General features: G+C 44.7%; 1 protein-coding gene across 1 annotated transcript in view; it reads right to left on the bottom strand.

Moving 5' to 3' along the window:
- Positions 1–23,870, bottom strand: part of KEL (Kell metallo-endopeptidase (Kell blood group)) — a 590,619-nt gene that overhangs the window by 16,534 nt on the left and 550,215 nt on the right. Inside the window, exons 15-17 of the mRNA XM_078655679.1 lie at positions 23,729–23,796; positions 16,751–16,914; positions 1,059–1,154 (exon numbers count right to left, since the gene is read on the bottom strand). Of these exons, the coding sequence (XP_078511805.1) occupies positions 1,059–1,154; positions 16,751–16,914; positions 23,729–23,796 (328 nt within the window). The remainder of the gene's footprint in view (positions 1–1,058; positions 1,155–16,750; positions 16,915–23,728; positions 23,797–23,870) is intronic.

The following is a 23,870-nucleotide window of genomic DNA, read 5'->3' on the forward strand; positions in this document are numbered from 1 at the left end:
AATACGACCTGTGTGGTGTCCATCTGTTGTGTTGTCACTGTATTACTGTATGTGTTCACAAATGCTTTACACACTGCCTCTGAGAGAAGCCTGCCTGCTCATGCCAAGCTACCAAGGGGGTGAGCAGGGGTTATTTTAGGAGTGAGGCCCCTTACCCTGACTAGACGCAAGGGTCCCTATTTGGTCAAAGGTACCTACCTCTGCCAACCAGAGGCCCCAAAATCTAAAGATAATGTTGAAGAACTATCTTTTAAGAGCAAGCTGTGGACTCACAGACTACTGTCTGCTCTCAAAAAAATTAAACTTCAAAGTTATTTTTTTTTCTTTTTAAACACATTTGCATTTTTAAAAACAAAATTGCTTTATTAAAAGGCAATCACAGACATGATGAACTGTTGCTCTTAGCAGGCCACCAGCCTTGTGATGGTGTTGATTCCTAATGGGTCGCACATTGCGACCCACCTCATTAATAATATTCATAAGGTAGGTCGATTTGCGACCCACTAGGAATCGCTATTTGGAAATAAAATATTCCAACCATTTGGAATACCAATTCCCGAAATGCATTTCAGAGATAATCACAATTAGGAAGTCAGTATTCCTAACGTTAGTCTATCTGGTCCTTAGTTCTAAATATCTGTTGGGCCCTCAGGTTACAGCAACAGCAGGTAAGTCCTGACAGAGCCTCAACCTTCCTGCTAATGTCCCTACCTCCCACTCCAGTCCACACACCAACATTCTATTCCAGCAATCCCTCTCAACATTCCAGACACACAGGAAATGGGAACACTCAGGATTCTACAAACTCTTTGTGTAACAAGTAACCACACAACTCTGCATCCTGATGTAACTAATCGCCATGACAACGCACACCCCTCACGCGGGTCGAGAAGGCTTCATTGACTAAAGGGAAGTTATTTATCTGTGAACAAAAGCTCATGGAACTTGTCAAGGATGCTACCTCTCTTTAGGTACAGATATTGCATAAAGATGACAACAAGTAAAGCATACCAGTGTAAAAGAAGGCAGACACAGCAGATGGAGCAGCTGTTGGTTACCTGAGCGAAGCTGGCGTAAAACAGCTGACTGTGAGTGAAACCAATCCGAGGTAAGTCTGTTTCCTGTTTCTGTTTCCTCAGCCAGTTCTCATAGGCCTGCAGGGGAGTAAAGGGGTGGGGGTGGGGATGAAACATGTTCAGTAGATGAAGTGGAAGAAAGTAAAACAATAGTACGGTAATAGAATCAAGGACACGTGGTATAAATTAACATGAATCAGGATAGTCATTCCTGGAAGATTTCCAGGATATCCACATAAGAATCAAGCACTGGTAAAGCCAATAGTTCTGGTTGTTTTATAAATGGAAAGTGTTTAGAGGAGATTGTGTGTATAACTATGTGCTGTAGGTGAGTGAGTGAGAATGAGTCAATGAGTCAATGTTTGGATGGATAAGTGAGTTCATGGGCAGATGAATGAGTGAGTGAAGGCATAGTCAATAGATGAATAAATGAAGAGAGATAATTATATGAGTGAATATATCTAGGTGGATCAGTCCATGAAAGTTCTAATGCCAAAGGGAAAGACTGGATGCATACGAGGATGGTTGGATATGTGAGGACGGACAGACGGATGATACATAAGGATGGACAGATGCATGGTTAATGAGTGAACTCGAGTGAGAATGAATGAATGACCTGAGATGGATGAATGGGTGGATAAACAACTCTGAGAATGAAGAGGCAAAAGAGGGCATGGATGGAGCTCAGATGTTCCCAGCTCTGGCTCTTCAGTTCTATCTTCAGTAGTAAAATCTGGAGAAGACACAATTCTATTGAGAGTAGAAATGAAAAGTAACTATTAGCAAAAATGGGTGAAATCAAGAGGTGACAGGTCAGTCTTGTAAGGAGGTGACAGGTCTGGCTTGTAAGGAGGGGACAGGACAGGCTTGTAAGGAGGGGACCGGCCAGGCTTGTAAGGAGGAGGCAGGTGATCAGTCCGCTCTGTCCAGTGTGGGCAGGTGATCACTCAGTTCTGTCAGTGTGGGCAGGCGATCACTCAGCTCTGTCCAGTGTGGGCAGGTGATCACTCAGCTCTGTCCAGTGTGGGCAGGCGATCACTCAGCTCTGCCCAGTGTGGGCAGGTGATCGCTCAGCTCTATCCAGTGTGGGCAGGCGATCACTCAGCTCTGTCCAGTGTGGGCAGGTGATCGCTCAGCTCTGTCCAGTGTGGGCAGGTGATCGCTCAGCTCTGTCCAGTGCGGGCAGACGATCACTCATCTCTGTCCAGTGTGGGCAGGTGATCACTCAGCTCTGTCCTGTGCGGGCAGGCGATCACTCAGCTCTGCCCAGTGTGGGCAGGCGATCACTCAGCTCTTTCCAGTGTGGGCAGGCGATCACTCAGCTCTGTCCAGTGTGGGCAGGTGATCACTCAGCTCTGTCCAGTGTGGGCAGGAGATCACTCAGCTCTGTCCAGTGTGGGCAGGCGATCACTCAGTTCTGTCCAGTGTTGGCAGACGACCACTCAGCTCTGTCCTGTGCGGGCAGGCGATCACTCAGCTCTGTCCTGTGCTGGCAGGCAATCACTCAGCTCTGTCCAATGTAGGCAGGTGATCACTCAGCTCTGTCCTGTGCGGGCAGGTGATCACTCAGCTCTGTCCTGTGCGGGCATGCGATCACTCAGCTCTGTCCAGTGTGGGCAGGTGCTCGCTCAGCTCTGTCCTGTGCAGGCAGGTGATCACTCATCTCTGTCCAGTGTGGGCAAGCGATCACTCAGCTCTGTCCAGTGTGGGCAGGCGATCACTCAGCTCTGTCCAGTGTCAGCATGCGCTCACTCAGCTCTGTCCTGTGTGGGCAGGTGCTCACTCAGCTCTCACCATTGTGTGAAGCTAGTGGTAAAAGATTTGGAATGATGTTGTAATATGGGCAACCGCTAGGATACAACGTTAGTGAGCAGAAGCTAGAGCCTGGATGCTGGAACACATCATACCGGGTAGCTTAAGCATCAAAGACGGATGCACGGTGTACGAGGCGCTGCGAAGTCAAGATAGATTTAAAGTGTTTGATTATTCCATTTTGAAAAACTAGATCTCAATACGGAACATCATTGTTCCCCAACTTCCTGGTCAAATTGGCAAGTGACCCATCATAAAAGACCTGGGGCCACATGTAGGTAATCCAAATTTACCGATTCTAAAATACAGAATTTTACCGATTCGGTATTTCAGAATCGGTAAATGGTATGTAGGTATTGATTCGGTAAATTTTACCGAATCTGTAAAAATCGGTAAATACCGATTCGGTATTTACCAATTCGGTAATTCCGATTCATTCCCATGGGCCTGGAGGCCCATAGGAATGAATGGGAAGCAATTCACTATTACCCATTCGGTAAATGGTGCATATTCAATTGTGGTAGGTAGTCACATTGACACCCTGTTGCACCCCTGAATCGTGCATGTGTGCACATGTGGCACACATATGTCTGCCACATGGCACTTTTGGAAAAGCACAAATTTGCTTTTTCAAAGGTTTTCGATATTTACCACCTAATTTTAGGTGGTGATAAATACCGAATCCTTAACTCAGAAATGCACTCACTTGAGTGCTCCCTACATTACGGATTCGGTAATTTACCAAATCGGTATTTTAAGGATTCTGTAATTTACCGACTCCTTAAATTACAGATTCGGTAAATTACTGAATCCTTAAATTTGGCCCCTACATCTCAAATGCCTAATACCGGTAAGTAACGGCCGAAATTCGGTAATTTTGGCCGTTACCGACTGGAATTGGGCTACCTACATATGGCCCCTGATGTTTTAAGGCTGCTTGTCCTCGCCCCAGTTTTTGTTTTTACTTGACAGTGTCCGGTGTCACACCCACGTCCTAGTTTTGCTCTACTTTTTTGGGTAAAGAAGAAGGCTCAAAAACACTCAGAGACATCAGTACAACCAAAGAATGGGCTGTCTCGCTTCAACGTCAAGTTATAATTTTGGGCAACATTTAAGTGTTAATAAATATTAGCCGGGTTAATGATGTGCTGAGTTGCATTTTGAAAACACAGACATTTCCATTGGAAATACATTGTAATTTGCCTATGGATTGTATAGGATCAGAATACATACCAGGAAACTAGAAATGTATTTGTATGATTTGGATTTGATTTCACTTTTGGTCCATTTTTGGGAATGTTTTTACAGATTTGAAGAAAGAGGGACAGTGGACCTTTAGAGATCTTTTACAGGATAATACACACAATGAGATAAACATTTCTAGGGAGTAAATTTGATGATTTCTAATATTGTTTAAGTGGATAAAGTTCAGATATTTTCACCACACATATTCCAAGAGGCATATAACAGTGGGAACTAGCCTCAGAAAGAACATTTAATCAAAGCATTCACTACTGCATCAAAATTGTTTTATTGCAAATATTATAATTATCACTGACTTGGTGGAAAATGTACTGTTCTGTTCCATGCATTTCTCTGTAATACCATTGGAGGGTTTGCATATTGAATTTCATTGAATACCAAATGCACAGTTGATTTCAAAGGACTGTCATATTATTACCTGGTTGACACTGCATGGGTATCATCTTCCATCATATTGGTGTTACACACTTTTGCCATCCTTTTAGGGAATTGTTTTGGAATAGATCCCCAAGCTGACTGTACATTGGGTATTTCAGCTAAGTCAAAAGGCCATGTTATACTTTACAATCTTTACTACAATGTGATATAAGAAGTAAACAAGTTCACTTCCAAAGAGAGCATGTCCAAGGTGCAGGCTTACAAGCTAGAGTCTACTGGGCTTTGAAGCGGGAGGTGAATGAGCTCCTGGTGTGGCATATTAGTAATTCCAAAATAAATAAACAAAAATCAAAACCACTTTCAGTATCAGGGCAAGGGACATGGCCAGTTCGGCGAATACAGAGACATTTAGAAAGGAATCCACCCAGAGGGGGTTAAAAGAGAAATCCCACCGCTGGCTGCTTAGACCAGCTTGTGGAATAGGTGGTGACAGATGTTCCGCCAGGTGATATGCCAAGGCTTTTCATGTGTTGTGTTATTTTCTGACCTATTTTTATTTGTGAGCACTTGTATAGCTAAAGCTTCTAAGCACTATACCAAAAAGCATAGTACATCTAAACACAGCATCCAATCGAATACAGCGGGAAAATGGACAGAGAGCTTTCACGTTAAAAAGTCTAAGACTGACAACTCTCCCAACTTATTGTTCTCCATTTATTTTAGGTTTGGTTGTTAATTGTTATTTTTTCCTGTGGGCCCTCATCCATCAGGGTTGTTAATTATTGAACTATGTTGAGTCAAGTTCACTTTTGCTTGTTTTGCTAAATGTTACAGGTTTCATGTTACACCTAGGAGAAATGGATCTATTGTGGCCCACTACCAGGTCCCTGATCTTGACTGTGTACTCCTTGTGTTGTCACTTTACGGACTTCTTCTGTATGAAGTTTTAATCATGTCTTTGCTGTCAAGTTCACCGTTGCTTGTTTTGCTAATTGTTACAGGAAATACTTTACGCCCTAGGAGAAATGGACCTACTGTGGCCCACTGCCAGGTCCCTGATCTTGACTGTGTGCTCCTTGTGATGTTACTTTACCAACTTCTATTGTATGAAGTTTATTCATGCTTTCGCCGTATGTACAGTGCTCTGATACCCGCAAGTTCGCGCTCTATAAATCTTTCTAAATAATTTTTTTTTAAAAGTGTACGGTGTTATATATCTGAAGTTATGCGACACAGAGAACCTAACTAAATTCTGGTAAAGTTCTTCACAACTAGATTGGACATTGGTTTTGTCCATCTTCATCAATGTTAGTTTTAATGGTCCTCACAGGTGAGAGAGTGAACCCTCCTCCTGAAATAGAGCATCCCCTTGACTCTTTCGGATTACTGAGTATTCTACATGGATGTACGTTGTTACAACGCATGCTTTTAGCACGCATGCTGTAACAACGCGGTTTTTATAACACATTCTTTTACAACGTATAACAGAAAGGGGTGTTGGATAGTGAATATTTTAATTTACTATTCCAACACCAGTCCCCGTTGACACTAGGGAAGGTGTTGGATAGTAAATTAAAAGTATTCCCTATCCTTGAGCGCCCCCCAGAGTCATGCGTTGTAATAGAATGCGATTTAAAAACCGCGTTGTAATAGAACTGCGTTCCCCATTCTACATTATTAAATCTAAACCTCTTGTGGGAAAAGATAACCAATGAACAATCGATTAATGTGTGGTCAGGTTCTGTTCTGATTTTAGCTCCTTTTGTACTAGAGGGCTTTTATGAGTGAATGTAGTATGTCTTGTGGCCAAGTTCAAGATTTAATCTGAAACTCTTGGAGATAGTGTCCTGATGAGGATCAGTGTTGGTGGGAATGAGGTTCAGATGCAGTCTCCATGATCTGCAGTCAAGGGGTGGCTTCTCCGGGATTTAAAAGCAGTGTGCATATGACCGAATTTCATTTTAATGCAGTATCTATAGCCCCCGTAGTTGACCAGATCCTGTTAAAGAAAGTACCATGCTGGTGTTTGTATGTGATTCAACGGTAGTCCATATGGTCTCTGTGGAATGCCGGGAATCTGCTGCTCTAGGAGGCATCCACTTCTACACAAGACTCTATGGTCTCGATTGAATGCTGGGAAGCTGCTGTTCTAGGAGGAATACATTTCTACAGAAGACTCTATGGTCTCCATAGAATGCTGGGACGCTGTTGTAGTAGGAGGCATCCATTTCTATGGCCTCCATGGAATGCTGGCAAGCTACTGTTCTAGGAGGAATTCATTTCTACACTAGACTCTATGGTCTCCATGGAATGTTGGCAAGCTGCTGTTCTAGGAGGCATCCATTTCTATGGTCTGCATGGAATGCTGGAAAGCTACTGTTCTAGGAGGAATTCATTTCTACACAAGACTCTATGGTCTCGATGGAATGCTGGGAAGCTGCTGTTCTAGGAGGAATTCATTTCTACACAAGACTCTATGGTCTCCATGGAATGCTGGGACGCTGTTGTAGTAGGAGGCATCCATTTCTATGGTCTGCATGGAATGCTGGCAAGCTACTGTTCTAGGAGGCATGCATTTGTACAGAAGACTCTATGGTCTCCATGGAATGCCGGGAAGCTGCTGTTCTAGGAGTAATACATTTCTACAGAAGACTCTATGGTCTCCATGGAATGCTGGGACGCTGTTGTAGTAGGAGGCATACATTTCTATGGCCTCCATGGAATGCTGGCAAGCTACTGTTCTAGGAGGCATGCATTTGTACAGGAGACTCTATGGTCTCCATGGAATGCCGGGAAGCTGCTGTTCTAGGAGGCATCCATTTCTATGGTCTGCATGGAATGCTGGCAAGCTACTGTTCTAGGAGGAATTCATTTCTACACAAGACTCTATGGTCTCCATGGAATGCCGGGAATCTGCTGTTCTAGGAGGCATCCATTTCTACTGAAAACTCTATGGTCTCAATGGAATGCCGGGAAGCTGCTGTTCTAGGAGGCATCCTTTTGTACAGAAGACTCTATGGTCTCCATGGAATGCCGGGAAGCTGCTGTTCTAGGAGGCATCCATTTCTATGGTCTGCATGGAATGCTGGCAAGCTACTGTTCTAGGAGGAATTCATTTCTACACAAGACTCTATGGTCTCCATGGAATGTTGGCAAGCTGCTGTTCTAGGAGGCATTCATTTCTATGGTCTCCATGGAATGCCGGGAATCTGCTGTTCTAGGAGGCATCCATTTCTACTGAAGACTCTATGGTCTCAAAGGAATGCCGGGAATCTGCTGTTCTAGGAGGCATCCATTTCTACAGAAGACTCTATGGTCTCCATGGAATGCTAGCAAGCTACTGTTCTAGGAGGCATCCATTTCTATGGTCTCCATGGAATGCTGGCAAACAACTGTTCTAGGAGGCATTCATTTCTACACAAGACTTTATGGTCTCCATGGAATGCCGGGAAGCTGCTGTTCTAGGAGGCATCCATTTCTATGGTCTCCATGGAATGCTGGCAAACAACTGTTCTAGGAGGCATCCATTTCTACAGAAGACTCTATGGTCTCCATAGAATGCTGGGACGCTGTTGTAGTAGGAGGCATCCATTTCTATGGTCTGCATGGAATGCTGGCAAGCTACTGTTCTAGGAGGCATGCATTTGTACAGAAGACTCTATGGTCTCCATGGAATGCCGGGAAGCTGCTGTTCTAGGAGTAATACATTTCTACAGAAGACTCTATGGTCTCCATAGAATGCTGGGACGCTGTTGTAGTAGGAGGCATACATTTCTATGGCCTCCATGGAATGCTGGCAAGCTACTGTTCTAGGAGGCATGCATTTGTACAGGAGACTCTATGGTCTCCATGGAATGCCGGGAAGCTGCTGTTCTAGGAGGCATCCATTTCTATGGTCTGCATGGAATGCTGGCAAGCTACTGTTCTAGGAGGAATTCATTTCTACACAAGACTCTATGGTCTCCATGGAATGCCGGGAATCTGCTGTTCTAGGAGGCATCCATTTCTACTGAAAACTCTATGGTCTCAATGGAATGCCGGGAAGCTGCTGTTCTAGGAGGCATCCTTTTGTACAGAAGACTCTATGGTCTCCATGGAATGCTAGCAAGCTACTGTTCTAGGAGGCATCCATTTCTATGGTCTCCATGGAATGCTGGCAAACAACTGTTCTAGGAGGCATTCATTTCTACACAAGACTTTATGGTCTCCATGGAATGCCGGGAAGCTGCTGTTCTAGGAGGCATCCATTTCTATGGTCTCCATGGAATGCTGGCAAACAACTGTTCTAGGAGGCATCCATTTCTACAGAAGACTCTATGGTCTCCATAGAATGCTGGGACGCTGTTGTAGTAGGAGGCATCCATTTCTATGGTCTGCATGGAATGCTGGCAAGCTACTGTTCTAGGAGGCATGCATTTGTACAGAAGACTCTATGGTCTCCATGGAATGCCGGGAAGCTGCTGTTCTAGGAGTAATACATTTCTACAGAAGACTCTATGGTCTCCATAGAATGCTGGGACGCTGTTGTAGTAGGAGGCATCCATTTCTATGGTCTCCATGGAATGCTGGCAAACAACTGTTCTAGGAGGCATCCATTTCTACAGAAGACTCTATGGTCTCCATAGAATGCTGGGACGCTGTTGTAGTAGGAGGCATCCATTTCTATGGTCTGCATGGAATGCTGGCAAGCTACTGTTCTAGGAGGCATGCATTTGTACAGAAGACTCTATGGTCTCCATGGAATGCCGGGAAGCTGCTGTTCTAGGAGTAATACATTTCTACAGAAGACTCTATGGTCTCCATAGAATGCTGGGACGCTGTTGTAGTAGGAGGCATACATTTCTATGGCCTCCATGGAATGCTGGCAAGCTACTGTTCTAGGAGGCATGCATTTGTACAGGAGACTCTATGGTCTCCATGGAATGCCGGGAAGCTGCTGTTCTAGGAGGCATCCATTTCTATGGTCTGCATGGAATGCTGGCAAGCTACTGTTCTAGGAGGAATTCATTTCTACACAAGACTCTATGGTCTCCATGGAATGCCGGGAATCTGCTGTTCTAGGAGGCATCCATTTCTACTGAAAACTCTATGGTCTCAATGGAATGCCGGGAAGCTGCTGTTCTAGGAGGCATCCTTTTGTACAGAAGACTCTATGGTCTCCATGGAATGCCGGGAAGCTGCTGTTCTAGGAGGCATCCATTTCTATGGTCTGCATGGAATGCTGGCAAGCTACTGTTCAAGGAGGAATTAATTTCTACACAAGACTCTATGGTCTCCATGGAATGTTGGCAAGCTGCTGTTCTAGGAGGCATTCATTTCTATGGTCTGCATGGAATGCTGGCAAGCTACTGTTCTAGGAGGCATGCATTTGTACAGAAGACTCTATGGTCTCCATGGAATGCCGGGAAGCTGCTGTTCTAGGAGTAATACATTTCTACAGAAGACTCTATGGTCTCCATAGAATGCTGGGACGCTGTTGTAGTAGGAGGCATCCATTTCTATGGTCTCCATGGAATGCTGGCAAACAACTGTTCTAGGAGGCATCCATTTCTACAGAAGACTCTATGGTCTCCATAGAATGCTGGGACGCTGTTGTAGTAGGAGGCATCCATTTCTATGGTCTGCATGGAATGCTGGCAAGCTACTGTTCTAGGAGGCATGCATTTGTACAGAAGACTCTATGGTCTCCATGGAATGCCGGGAAGCTGCTGTTCTAGGAGTAATACATTTCTACAGAAGACTCTATGGTCTCCATAGAATGCTGGGACGCTGTTGTAGTAGGAGGCATACATTTCTATGGCCTCCATGGAATGCTGGCAAGCTACTGTTCTAGGAGGCATGCATTTGTACAGGAGACTCTATGGTCTCCATGGAATGCCGGGAAGCTGCTGTTCTAGGAGGCATCCATTTCTATGGTCTGCATGGAATGCTGGCAAGCTACTGTTCTAGGAGGAATTCATTTCTACACAAGACTCTATGGTCTCCATGGAATGCCGGGAATCTGCTGTTCTAGGAGGCATCCATTTCTACTGAAAACTCTATGGTCTCAATGGAATGCCGGGAAGCTGCTGTTCTAGGAGGCATCCTTTTGTACAGAAGACTCTATGGTCTCCATGGAATGCTAGCAAGCTACTGTTCTAGGAGGCATCCATTTCTATGGTCTCCATGGAATGCTGGCAAACAACTGTTCTAGGAGGCATTCATTTCTACACAAGACTTTATGGTCTCCATGGAATGCCGGGAAGCTGCTGTTCTAGGAGGCATCCATTTCTATGGTCTCCATGGAATGCTGGCAAACAACTGTTCTAGGAGGCATCCATTTCTACAGAAGACTCTATGGTCTCCATAGAATGCTGGGACGCTGTTGTAGTAGGAGGCATCCATTTCTATGGTCTGCATGGAATGCTGGCAAGCTACTGTTCTAGGAGGCATGCATTTGTACAGAAGACTCTATGGTCTCCATGGAATGCCGGGAAGCTGCTGTTCTAGGAGTAATACATTTCTACAGAAGACTCTATGGTCTCCATAGAATGCTGGGACGCTGTTGTAGTAGGAGGCATCCATTTCTATGGTCTCCATGGAATGCTGGCAAACAACTGTTCTAGGAGGCATCCATTTCTACAGAAGACTCTATGGTCTCCATAGAATGCTGGGACGCTGTTGTAGTAGGAGGCATCCATTTCTATGGTCTGCATGGAATGCTGGCAAGCTACTGTTCTAGGAGGCATGCATTTGTACAGAAGACTCTATGGTCTCCATGGAATGCCGGGAAGCTGCTGTTCTAGGAGTAAAACATTTCTACAGAAGACTCTATGGTCTCCATAGAATGCTGGGACGCTGTTGTAGTAGGAGGCATACATTTCTATGGCCTCCATGGAATGCTGGCAAGCTACTGTTCTAGGAGGCATGCATTTGTACAGGAGACTCTATGGTCTCCATGGAATGCCGGGAAGCTGCTGTTCTAGGAGGCATCCATTTCTATGGTCTGCATGGAATGCTGGCAAGCTACTGTTCTAGGAGGAATTCATTTCTACACAAGACTCTATGGTCTCCATGGAATGTTGGCAAGCTGCTGTTCTAGGAGGCATTCATTTCTATGGTCTCCATGGAATGCCGGGAATCTGCTGTTCTAGGAGGCATCCATTTCTACTGAAGACTCTATGGTCTCAAAGGAATGCCGGGAATCTGCTGTTCTAGGAGGCATCCATTTCTACAGAAGACTCTATGGTCTCCATGGAATGCTAGCAAGCTACTGTTCTAGGAGGCATCCATTTCTATGGTCTCCATGGAATGCTGGCAAACAACTGTTCTAGGAGGCATTCATTTCTACACAAGACTTTATGGTCTCCATGGAATGCCGGGAAGCTGCTGTTCTAGGAGGCATCCATTTCTATGGTCTCCATGGAATGCTGGCAAACAACTGTTCTAGGAGGCATCCATTTCTACAGAAGACTCTATGGTCTCCATAGAATGCTGGGACGCTGTTGTAGTAGGAGGCATCCATTTCTATGGTCTGCATGGAATGCTGGCAAGCTACTGTTCTAGGAGGCATGCATTTGTACAGAAGACTCTATGGTCTCCATGGAATGCCGGGAAGCTGCTGTTCTAGGAGTAATACATTTCTACAGAAGACTCTATGGTCTCCATAGAATGCTGGGACGCTGTTGTAGTAGGAGGCATACATTTCTATGGCCTCCATGGAATGCTGGCAAGCTACTGTTCTAGGAGGCATGCATTTGTACAGGAGACTCTATGGTCTCCATGGAATGCCGGGAAGCTGCTGTTCTAGGAGGCATCCATTTCTATGGTCTGCATGGAATGCTGGCAAGCTACTGTTCTAGGAGGAATTCATTTCTACACAAGACTCTATGGTCTCCATGGAATGCCGGGAATCTGCTGTTCTAGGAGGCATCCATTTCTACTGAAAACTCTATGGTCTCAATGGAATGCCGGGAAGCTGCTGTTCTAGGAGGCATCCTTTTGTACAGAAGACTCTATGGTCTCCATGGAATGCTAGCAAGCTACTGTTCTAGGAGGCATCCATTTCTATGGTCTCCATGGAATGCTGGCAAACAACTGTTCTAGGAGGCATTCATTTCTACACAAGACTTTATGGTCTCCATGGAATGCCGGGAAGCTGCTGTTCTAGGAGGCATCCATTTCTATGGTCTCCATGGAATGCTGGCAAACAACTGTTCTAGGAGGCATCCATTTCTACAGAAGACTCTATGGTCTCCATAGAATGCTGGGACGCTGTTGTAGTAGGAGGCATCCATTTCTATGGTCTGCATGGAATGCTGGCAAGCTACTGTTCTAGGAGGCATGCATTTGTACAGAAGACTCTATGGTCTCCATGGAATGCCGGGAAGCTGCTGTTCTAGGAGTAATACATTTCTACAGAAGACTCTATGGTCTCCATAGAATGCTGGGACGCTGTTGTAGTAGGAGGCATCCATTTCTATGGTCTCCATGGAATGCTGGCAAACAACTGTTCTAGGAGGCATCCATTTCTACAGAAGACTCTATGGTCTCCATAGAATGCTGGGACGCTGTTGTAGTAGGAGGCATCCATTTCTATGGTCTGCATGGAATGCTGGCAAGCTACTGTTCTAGGAGGCATGCATTTGTACAGAAGACTCTATGGTCTCCATGGAATGCCGGGAAGCTGCTGTTCTAGGAGTAAAACATTTCTACAGAAGACTCTATGGTCTCCATAGAATGCTGGGACGCTGTTGTAGTAGGAGGCATACATTTCTATGGCCTCCATGGAATGCTGGCAAGCTACTGTTCTAGGAGGCATGCATTTGTACAGGAGACTCTATGGTCTCCATGGAATGCCGGGAAGCTGCTGTTCTAGGAGGCATCCATTTCTATGGTCTGCATGGAATGCTGGCAAGCTACTGTTCTAGGAGGAATTCATTTCTACACAAGACTCTATGGTCTCCATGGAATGTTGGCAAGCTGCTGTTCTAGGAGGCATTCATTTCTATGGTCTCCATGGAATGCCGGGAATCTGCTGTTCTAGGAGGCATCCATTTCTACTGAAGACTCTATGGTCTCAAAGGAATGCCGGGAATCTGCTGTTCTAGGAGGCATCCATTTCTACAGAAGACTCTATGGTCTCCATGGAATGCTAGCAAGCTACTGTTCTAGGAGGCATCCATTTCTATGGTCTCCATGGAATGCTGGCAAACAACTGTTCTAGGAGGCATTCATTTCTACACAAGACTTTATGGTCTCCATGGAATGCCGGGAAGCTGCTGTTCTAGGAGGCATCCATTTCTATGGTCTCCATGGAATGCTGGCAAACAACTGTTCTAGGAGGCATCCATTTCTACAGAAGACTCTATGGTCTCCATAGAATGCTGGGACGCTGTTGTAGTAGGAGGCATCCATTTCTATGGTCTGCATGGAATGCTGGCAAGCTACTGTTCTAGGAGGCATGCATTTGTACAGAAGACTCTATGGTCTCCATGGAATGCCGGGAAGCTGCTGTTCTAGGAGTAATACATTTCTACAGAAGACTCTATGGTCTCCATAGAATGCTGGGGCGCTGTTGTAGTAGGAGGCATACATTTCTATGGCCTCCATGGAATGCTGGCAAGCTACTGTTCTAGGAGGCATGCATTTGTACAGGAGACTCTATGGTCTCCATGGAATGCCGGGAAGCTGCTGTTCTAGGAGGCATCCATTTCTATGGTCTGCATGGAATGCTGGCAAGCTACTGTTCTAGGAGGAATTCATTTCTACACAAGACTCTATGGTCTCCATGGAATGCCGGGAATCTGCTGTTCTAGGAGGCATCCATTTCTACTGAAAACTCTATGGTCTCAATGGAATGCCGGGAAGCTGCTGTTCTAGGAGGCATCCTTTTGTACAGAAGACTCTATGGTCTCCATGGAATGCTAGCAAGCTACTGTTCTAGGAGGCATCCATTTCTATGGTCTCCATGGAATGCTGGCAAACAACTGTTCTAGGAGGCATTCATTTCTACACAAGACTTTATGGTCTCCATGGAATGCCGGGAAGCTGCTGTTCTAGGAGGCATCCATTTCTATGGTCTCCATGGAATGCTGGCAAACAACTGTTCTAGGAGGCATCCATTTCTACAGAAGACTCTATGGTCTCCATAGAATGCTGGGACGCTGTTGTAGTAGGAGGCATCCATTTCTATGGTCTGCATGGAATGCTGGCAAGCTACTGTTCTAGGAGGCATGCATTTGTACAGAAGACTCTATGGTCTCCATGGAATGCCGGGAAGCTGCTGTTCTAGGAGTAATACATTTCTACAGAAGACTCTATGGTCTCCATAGAATGCTGGGACGCTGTTGTAGTAGGAGGCATCCATTTCTATGGTCTCCATGGAATGCTGGCAAACAACTGTTCTAGGAGGCATCCATTTCTACAGAAGACTCTATGGTCTCCATAGAATGCTGGGACGCTGTTGTAGTAGGAGGCATCCATTTCTATGGTCTGCATGGAATGCTGGCAAGCTACTGTTCTAGGAGGCATGCATTTGTACAGAAGACTCTATGGTCTCCATGGAATGCCGGGAAGCTGCTGTTCTAGGAGTAATACATTTCTACAGAAGACTCTATGGTCTCCATAGAATGCTGGGACGCTGTTGTAGTAGGAGGCATACATTTCTATGGCCTCCATGGAATGCTGGCAAGCTACTGTTCTAGGAGGCATGCATTTGTACAGGAGACTCTATGGTCTCCATGGAATGCCGGGAAGCTGCTGTTCTAGGAGGCATCCATTTCTATGGTCTGCATGGAATGCTGGCAAGCTACTGTTCTAGGAGGAATTCATTTCTACACAAGACTCTATGGTCTCCATGGAATGCCGGGAATCTGCTGTTCTAGGAGGCATCCATTTCTACTGAAAACTCTATGGTCTCAATGGAATGCCGGGAAGCTGCTGTTCTAGGAGGCATCCTTTTGTACAGAAGACTCTATGGTCTCCATGGAATGCCGGGAAGCTGCTGTTCTAGGAGGCATCCATTTCTATGGTCTGCATGGAATGCTGGCAAGCTACTGTTCAAGGAGGAATTAATTTCTACACAAGACTCTATGGTCTCCATGGAATGTTGGCAAGCTGCTGTTCTAGGAGGCATTCATTTCTATGGTCTCCATGGAATGCCGGGAATCTGCTGTTCTAGGAGGCATCCATTTCTACTGAAGACTCTATGGTCTCAAAGGAATGCCGGGAATCTGCTGTTCTAGGAGGCATCCATTTGTACAGAAGACTCTATGGTCTCAATGGAATGCCGGGAAGCTGCTGTTCTAGGAGGCATCCATTTCTACAGAAGACTCTATGGTCTCCATGGAATGCTAGCAAGCTACTGTTCTAGGAGGCATCCATTTCTATGGTCTCCATGGAATGCTGGCAAACAACTGTTCTAGGAGGCATTCATTTCTACACAAGACTTTATGGTCTCCATGGAATGCCGGGAAGCTGCTGTTCTAGGAGGCATCCATTTCTATGGTCTCCATGGAATGCTGGCAAACAACTGTTCTAGGAGGCATTCATTTCTACACAAGACTTTATGGTCTCCATGGAATGCCGGGAAGCTGCTGTTCTAGGAGGCATCCATTTCTATGGTCTCCATGGAATGCTGGCAAACAACTGTTCTAGGAGGCATCCATTTCTACAGAAGACTCTATGGTCTCCATGGAATGCCGGGATTCTGCTGTTCTAGGAGGCATCCATTTCTACAGAAGACTCTATGGTATCCATGGAATGCTGGGAAGCTTCTGTCCTAGGAGACATCAATTTCCATGGAATACTGGGAAGCTGCTGTTCTAGGAGATATCAATTTATACACAAGACTATGGTCTCGATGGAATGCTGGGAAGCTTCTGTTCTAGGAGGTATCCATTTGTACAGAAGGCTCTACTGTCTCCATGGAATGCTTTGAAGCTGCTGTTCCAGGAAGTCTCATCTTCTAATGTAGAAACTATAACTCTCATCTCGTATTGTGTTTAGACCTCCAGGGAAGGAACTTTAAGCGAGACTTGACAGGAAGAAGCGTTACCATATGTTTTAAATTCTATACTGCGGGAAAATATTGAACATCAGCACTTTGTATTTACTGTGGGAGAAGATGAATAACTTGCAATTACAAACATTTTGCGATAATAAAATTGATCAGGGAACATTTTGTTAAGATAACAGAATCTTTACGTTCCTGCTGGTAAAATGTAAGTGAGCACAGTTACCTGTTGAGCGATGACCAGACCACCGCAGTCCGCCATATTCTCTAATAGTGTAACGGTGCCGTTAACGGTCAGGTTCTGCAGGGTGTAGCTGTTATACTGCTCTTCCATGCACAACAGCCTCCCTTTCAACACATTTCCATCTCCACTCATAGAGGCATGAAGCACTGTAGCATTCAGAAAAAGAAAAACAAACAAAGGGGGAATAGTTATGAGAGGATACAGAGGTGCAGCACACCCCTTCCTTGCCTTCAATCATAATTATATTTCTTAGTGGAGAAGGGCTAAATTTTAAACTTTTTCCAAAATTATCATTTTCATTTTGCAAACATTTTCAATTTGTGCTTTATAGGTTTGTGGGTTTCAACAGCAACACAACATTAAAACTTTCCAATATCAGCCAAGAGATATATAATTGGTGAGCATTTTTGTGTGAACTTAAGGCTATTTTATTTGACTTTTTTCTAAAGCTCGAACAAAACCAACGCATGTGAGTAGCATACGGTTTAGAAAGTACTTATTGTGGACAACAATAACTATGTATGAATGCATGAATGTAAGCATGTGGTATTTTGAAAGTGGGACACTCACCAAAAAGCTGCAGAGCCTTGAACAGAGCCAATGACAAGCATAAAGCAGAGAAGTAATGGGAGAGGTAGGTGGTTTGTGATGTGGCGTTCTTAAAGAGGTGAGTCTTCAACTCTTTCCTAATTGGAGCAGCGTTTGGCACGATCTTGACGGATACACAGTTTTTGTTCCAGGTTGGATATATGGGAAACGGGAAACAACCTTTACAACGCAACTTTTACAACGCACTACCATTACAACGAAATTATTACAACGCAAAAACCATTACAACGCATGTATTTACAACACATTTTTTACAACGCATACCATTACAACGTAAGTATTGGTAAGTATATAATTATATTTAAAAATGTTATATGTTTTTTTTTTTTTAAGGGGTATTTTTAGGGTTCAGGGTCAGTTTTCAGTTTTTGGGTAAAAGGGTATTTTTAGGGTTCAGGGTCAGTTTTCAGTTTTTGGGTAAAGGGGTATTTTTAGGGTTCAGGGTCAGTTTTCAGTTTTTGGGTAAAGGGGTATTTTTAGGGTTCAGGGTCAGTTTTCAGTATTTGGGTAAAGGGGTATTTTTAGGGTTCAGGGTCAGTTTTCAGTTTTTGGGTAAAAGGGTATTTTTAGGGTTCAAGGTCAGTTTTCAGTTTTTGGGTAAAGGGGTATTTTTAGGGTTCAGGGTCAGTTTTGGGTTTTTGGTATCTTTAGGGTTCAGGGTCAGTTTTTAGTTTTTGGGTAAAGGGGTATTTTTAGGGTTCAGGGTCAGTTTTCAGTTTTTGGGTAAAAGGGTATTTTTAGGGTTCAGGGTCAGTTTTCAGTTTTTGGGTAAAGGGGTATTTTTAGGGTTCAGGGTAAGTTTTGGGTTTTTGGGTTAAGGGGTATTTTTAGGGTTCAGGGTCAGTTTTCAGTTTTTGGGTAAAAGGGTATTTTTAGGGTTCAGGGTCAGTTTTCAGTTTTTGGGTAAAGGGGTATTTTTAGGGTTCAGGGTCAGTTTTCAGTTTTTGGGTATTATTTTATTATATTTTATTACTATATATATATGTTTAATAAATATGAAATAAAAAATATTTATTTAACTTTCATTAATTATTTAATTATTATAAGTTAATTTAAGTAATTTTAAGTATATTTTAGTAATTAATTATTAATATTAATTTAATTTAACACTGTTTTTAGTAAATACGATATTTTTTTACAACTATATTTTTGTAAACGATATTTTTAACTCGATATTTTTGTACTTACCTGTTTGTAGATAGAAACTCGATATTTTGACTGTCGATATTTTCTCAACGATATTTTTGATGGTCGATATTCTGTCCGTCGATATTCTTTCAGTGATCCACAAAATATATCCAGGCAAGAGCACAAAATGATGTTGTACATTCAAAATTGACTCAATATGCACAATTGATAGCCTTACCGGGGTGTAATACATTCTATGGAGGAATTTAAAATGTATAATTCTGAACCTGCTACTAGCAGTAATGCGTTCGGTTTGTTTGTTGACAGCTGTACCCCAGGCCTCCTCCGCAGCATCAATGTTTTTAAATGGGCGGAGCTTGTGGTAACATGGGCTCTCCTAGAGATCCCTCATCACCCTATGACATTGATTCTGAGAGGCAAAGCTGGCCCTTGGTCGGTAGCACCCAAACCAATAATACATTTGTCACCTTAGATGCTACTGGTGAATGAAATGAGGCAGCAGGGGTGCACTCTAGGTTCACAGGTCAGTCCCTGGCTTATTACATCAGAGCAGTGACTGGCCTCTGAACTTAAACATTGCATCTGCCCCAACTCACCTGATCGCTTAGAGCTAAGCACTGAAACATTGGTACCAATTTGTTTGTTGGTGTGGGGTGCAGGGTTGTTGGCGTGTGTAGTTCTCTGGGGCAGGGTGTAATCAATCAATCAATCAATACATTTATAGAGCCAGCTAATCACCCGCGAGGGTCTCAAGGCGCTGAGTGAGAGGGGGGAAGCCGACACTGCTCGAATAGCCAGGTCTTGAGGTGTTTTCTGAAGGTGAGATGGTCCTGGGTCAGTCGTAGGTGAGCGGGGAGGGAGTTCCATGTCTTGGCAGCTAGGTAGGAGAATGATCGTCCTCCGGCAGCGGCTCTGCGGATCCGTGGGACGGTTGCGAGGGCGAGGCTGCCGGAGCAGAGTTGGCGGGTGGGAGAGTAGAACGAGAGGCGGTGGTTGAGGTATTAGGGACCCATGTTGTGGAGTGCTTTGTGTGCGTGGGTGAGGAGCCTGAACATGATCCTCTTGCTAACTGGGAGCCAGTGCAGGGTTTCCAGGTGGGCTGATATGTGGCTGTGGCGAGGGACGTCGAGGATGAGTTGTGCGGAGGCGTTCTGTATTCGCACGTAAGAGGGCGACAGGAGGGTAAAGAAGGTGGCTGATGTGTTAAAACAGTGCATGTCATATGTTAAACAATAATTAGAAGGGTGCTGCTGTTTGCATGCCCTTATTGCAGACACCTCTGTTCGACCCTCTGAAGACTGGCGCCCTAGGCCAAGGCCCAGCCTACCTATGCCAACAGCTCTTCTGACAGGAGAAGTTTCCAAGCAGACACTGGCACTCCTGAAGGAACTTGATGTTATAAACAAGTTGATGCCTCACTTTAAAGTTTTATTTTTAGAGTTTATATTTGTGTTTCTAAAATATAGTCTGTGACAAACTGACAAGAAGCTTTTACAAAAAATATAAATGCATCTAATAAACTGGGGTTGTTTGTCAAAATATGGCATCAGTTATTTTCAATGCACCATTTACCTTCATAGTTGTGAATGGTCTTTTCTCTAAGATGCTCTCACATTTTGGGGGCCCTGGAGTATGTTCAGTCACGTGTCCCAGCACATATCAGTCCATACCTCCTATACGCGCTAGTGATAGCTGTTCAAAGACCTGTCCTCTAACGTGAAGAGTGACCAGTCTAAGGCAGGAGACACAGGCACATGTGAAGTGTCTGGAAATTATTGAAACTTCTCCTATACGGTGGCTGTTTATGCACATGGATGTGGAGAAGTGTGGCTCAATGGTTAGAGCGGCAGACCCTGATGCAGAGGTCTAGCCCGGGACCAGGGTTCAATTCCCCGCCTCGGCGGGTCTTGGGCTCAAAATTCCACGGACCTGATAATTCTCGCCTCAGTGCCTATTCCAATCATGGAGTCCCACTCTGGGCAATAGCTTGCTTAATCTCCACAAGGGCCCCCACAACGCTAAGGATGCCTGGCCTCCACCTTGGGGGTGCCCAGGAGTGGACACCTCACAGGGAAAGCCAGGATGGGTTCCACAGCGGTAATTGTATAAGCGCCTTGAAACCCTTGCGGATGAGTAGTGCGCTATACAAGTATCAATTTTCATATACAATTTACATGATATGTCCAGGACATTTATGATTTTATTTTATATGATGTTTTCAAAGAATTCACCAATGTGAACTATTGAGATCCATTGGGAAAGCACATGTGGGTTGTCTGCTTGACAGAAATATTAACATTTGTTGCAGAGCTTGGCTAGATGATTTTGTTACATAGAGCCTCTTTTTTGGCAGGTCCCTTGCAGTTTTTAAAATTTTCAGGGAATCATGCTTTTGAGACACTCCGTGTTGCTGCAGTAACACGCCAGTTTGGCTTTCTATACAGGGACTCATGTTTGTGGGTATCATTTAACAGGTGTTGATAAACCAATATCTGATGCGATGGGGGACATTATTTGTCTGAAAATGAGACAGGGAACTTACAAAATTAAAGAAATGTCATTTACAACATTACAAATAATGAGAAGTGATCGAGTTTGAAGTGTTTCCTCTAGCCCTGAAGAAGTCCCTTCTGTTTTCTGGGACGAAATGCATTGGCTGTACCTTTCATCTTGTTACTAAATGAAATAAAGGATGCTCTTTAGAAACCTACTCAATGCCCTGGACTTGTACCTTTTTTTGACCTGTGTTATTGAATACGTAGGTATGAACTCTATTTTGTATTACAAATTTTGTGGTGTGTCCTTTACATCTGTTTCCTTTGATGTATCTCATTTATTTTCTCCATTTTTGGTACGGTGAACCCGGAAAAGTAGAGCACCCCCTTTTGTGGAACGGCAAAGTGTGCAGTGATACATTACATAACCTTCTTAAATAATAGTTTTATGGCTCTAGTCCTACCCTTTGAAGCTGACAGCAGCAGCTTGACCCTGGCTGCACACCCTGGCAAAATCACCTTTTTTACAAGTAGGAAAACATGATTTTAAATATTAAATATGTCACCAGTGGGCGCACCCCATTGTCCACAAGGTGGGGTGCATAATATTTTAGAGAGGAACATGTGTGGCATTAGAAATGGCATATTCCCTCAGTGACTGGGCACAAAATGACATTGTCACTTGTCAGGCTGTAGCTGGCACATAGGAAAAGTCAAAGTATAGATTATACACTTTAAACTATAACCTTTCACCTGTACCAGCTACAGACTCAATTCAGTGACTTATTTATATATAAAGTCGAATTTCTATTAAAATGTACATTTTAGAAGGTTACTTTTACCCAGCCTAAAGCTGTTGGGGGCTTATTTGCATGACCTCTCCAGCAGCCACCAGCCTTTAAATGGCCTGAATTAGGTCTGAAAATGTGTGAAAACTGCTCCCAGAGCTGAGGCAATGGCCTGGGAGTGGAAAGGTGTTTTCTTCCTCTGGCAGGAAGACTGATGGGATGGGACCAGGAACTTAATTTACTTCAAAGGGGCCTTCCCTGTCACAAGTAAATGTCAGGTGACACATGGAAGGACCCAACTTTTGTCCCCATAGTCAGGCTGGTACCAACCCCTGTGGGAGGGAAGCTACCCCCGAACCAATTGTAAGTACCCACAGAGGGGTGGACTGCTCATTGCCCCGGCTATACCCCTGGATGGGGACACAGGCTCTGCACAATGGCAGAAGGGTTCTTGGACTTTGAGAGTGAGGGACACTGTAGAATTGTTTTGCAGAAGGGCAAAGAGGAACTGTGGAAACTTGGGTAAAGTTGCCCCCGGGAAGTTTTACCCAATTGTTTAGGGAGTGCCCGGTAGTCACCCCCACCCACCAGCTGGTGCCAGGCCTAAATTTGGCATCCCCAGGAACCTTCCTCCGAACACTTTCTGGACCTGCTGTTAGGTCTCTGAAGGACTGGATATCCTCCAGTTGTGCCCAGGGCAACTATGTGGACCCCAAGGGTCAGACGCCTCACCTCCTTTCTGGCAACCGGGACACAACAAGCTTCAGGAGGACTTTGCCTGGAGGTACACAATTGACCAGGGCACAATAGTAGTTGGACTGCACTTTGTTGATGGCCTCCCCCTGACACCCAAGGAGTCTCTAACAGCCCTACTCTGAGCTGTAAAAGGGTATTCCTGTTGTTGTTTGGGCACTAGAAAAAAGTTTGGAAACTTCTTAAAATGCTTCCTACACAGCTTCAGGACGACCTTTGGGAAAAAATATCTGACCAGCAGTTCTAAAGTGTTGGACTGAATTCCAGCTTTGTCCCACTAAAAGTTCCAAGCACCTCCCCCCCAAATAAAAGAAACCTATCTCCCATTATGAGTTGGCAACTTAGTGAAATTTCAGCATGGCATTTCCAAAGCACCAGAACTGCAGCTGGACCTACCTTCTATACCTACCTGACTTTCAGCTCCACAGTGGTCACTACAAATTCAGTAGCGGCCCACTCAAGGACTGTGTACAAACTGTTTAAATACTTTACACATTGCCTTTGATCTGCCTTTGGTTCAAGCCAGGCTGCTTTGTGTCACACTACCAGGGATTGAGCACAGGTTTATTTAACCCCTCCCATGCTCGTGACGGAACCGTTCCATCATGAGCCTCGAGTGGGCTGTGCTGGTGACGGAACGCAAATTCCACGCCTGTGCTGAAGGTTCCATTAGGCGGGCGGGGCCATGACGGAACCGTTCCGTCACAAGCACAGCTCACCCGCAGGCCGTGACGGAGCGGTTCCGTCACGAGCACGGGACCGCCGCGCGGCCCCGCCCCCCCCTTAGCGCTGCGGCGGAATAGCCGCCGCAGCGAAGGGGTTCATTTAATTTGTGTGGTATTTAGCAGATGGTGGCTTTATTCACTGAAGTGTGGAGGCGGACACTTGTCAAACCCCAAATAATAATCCACTTTCCTAAAGTAAAGCAAGTATATTAAAAATAAATTGTCCCTTAGAAACATAAGGTACACATAGAAGCAAGGCACACTTCAAAGGAACATTGTTGCTGTGTATGCTCTCGAGCCTCCCAACTTCATCAAAGTTTTCCCCCTACTTGAGTAGTGCCAAGAACCCCTTCACGCATGATGCACTGATGCAATGTATGACAGAGACTCACAGACCAATCACATCATTGGAAAGATCACAGAACAGCCTAATGTACTCACCATATTCATTGAAGGCGTGAAGTAATTCATGGGCCATAAACACTCCAATAGCTCCAAAGTTGACAGCGCTGAGAAGCAAAAGAAAACAGTTTAATGGAATGTAATGAACAGCAAGGAAGGTTGTAAACAAGTAAGATCTCTT

This window comes from Lissotriton helveticus, chromosome 7 (genome assembly GCF_964261635.1).
Source record: "Lissotriton helveticus chromosome 7, aLisHel1.1, whole genome shotgun sequence".
Classification (NCBI taxonomy): Eukaryota; Metazoa; Chordata; class Amphibia; order Caudata; family Salamandridae; genus Lissotriton; species Lissotriton helveticus.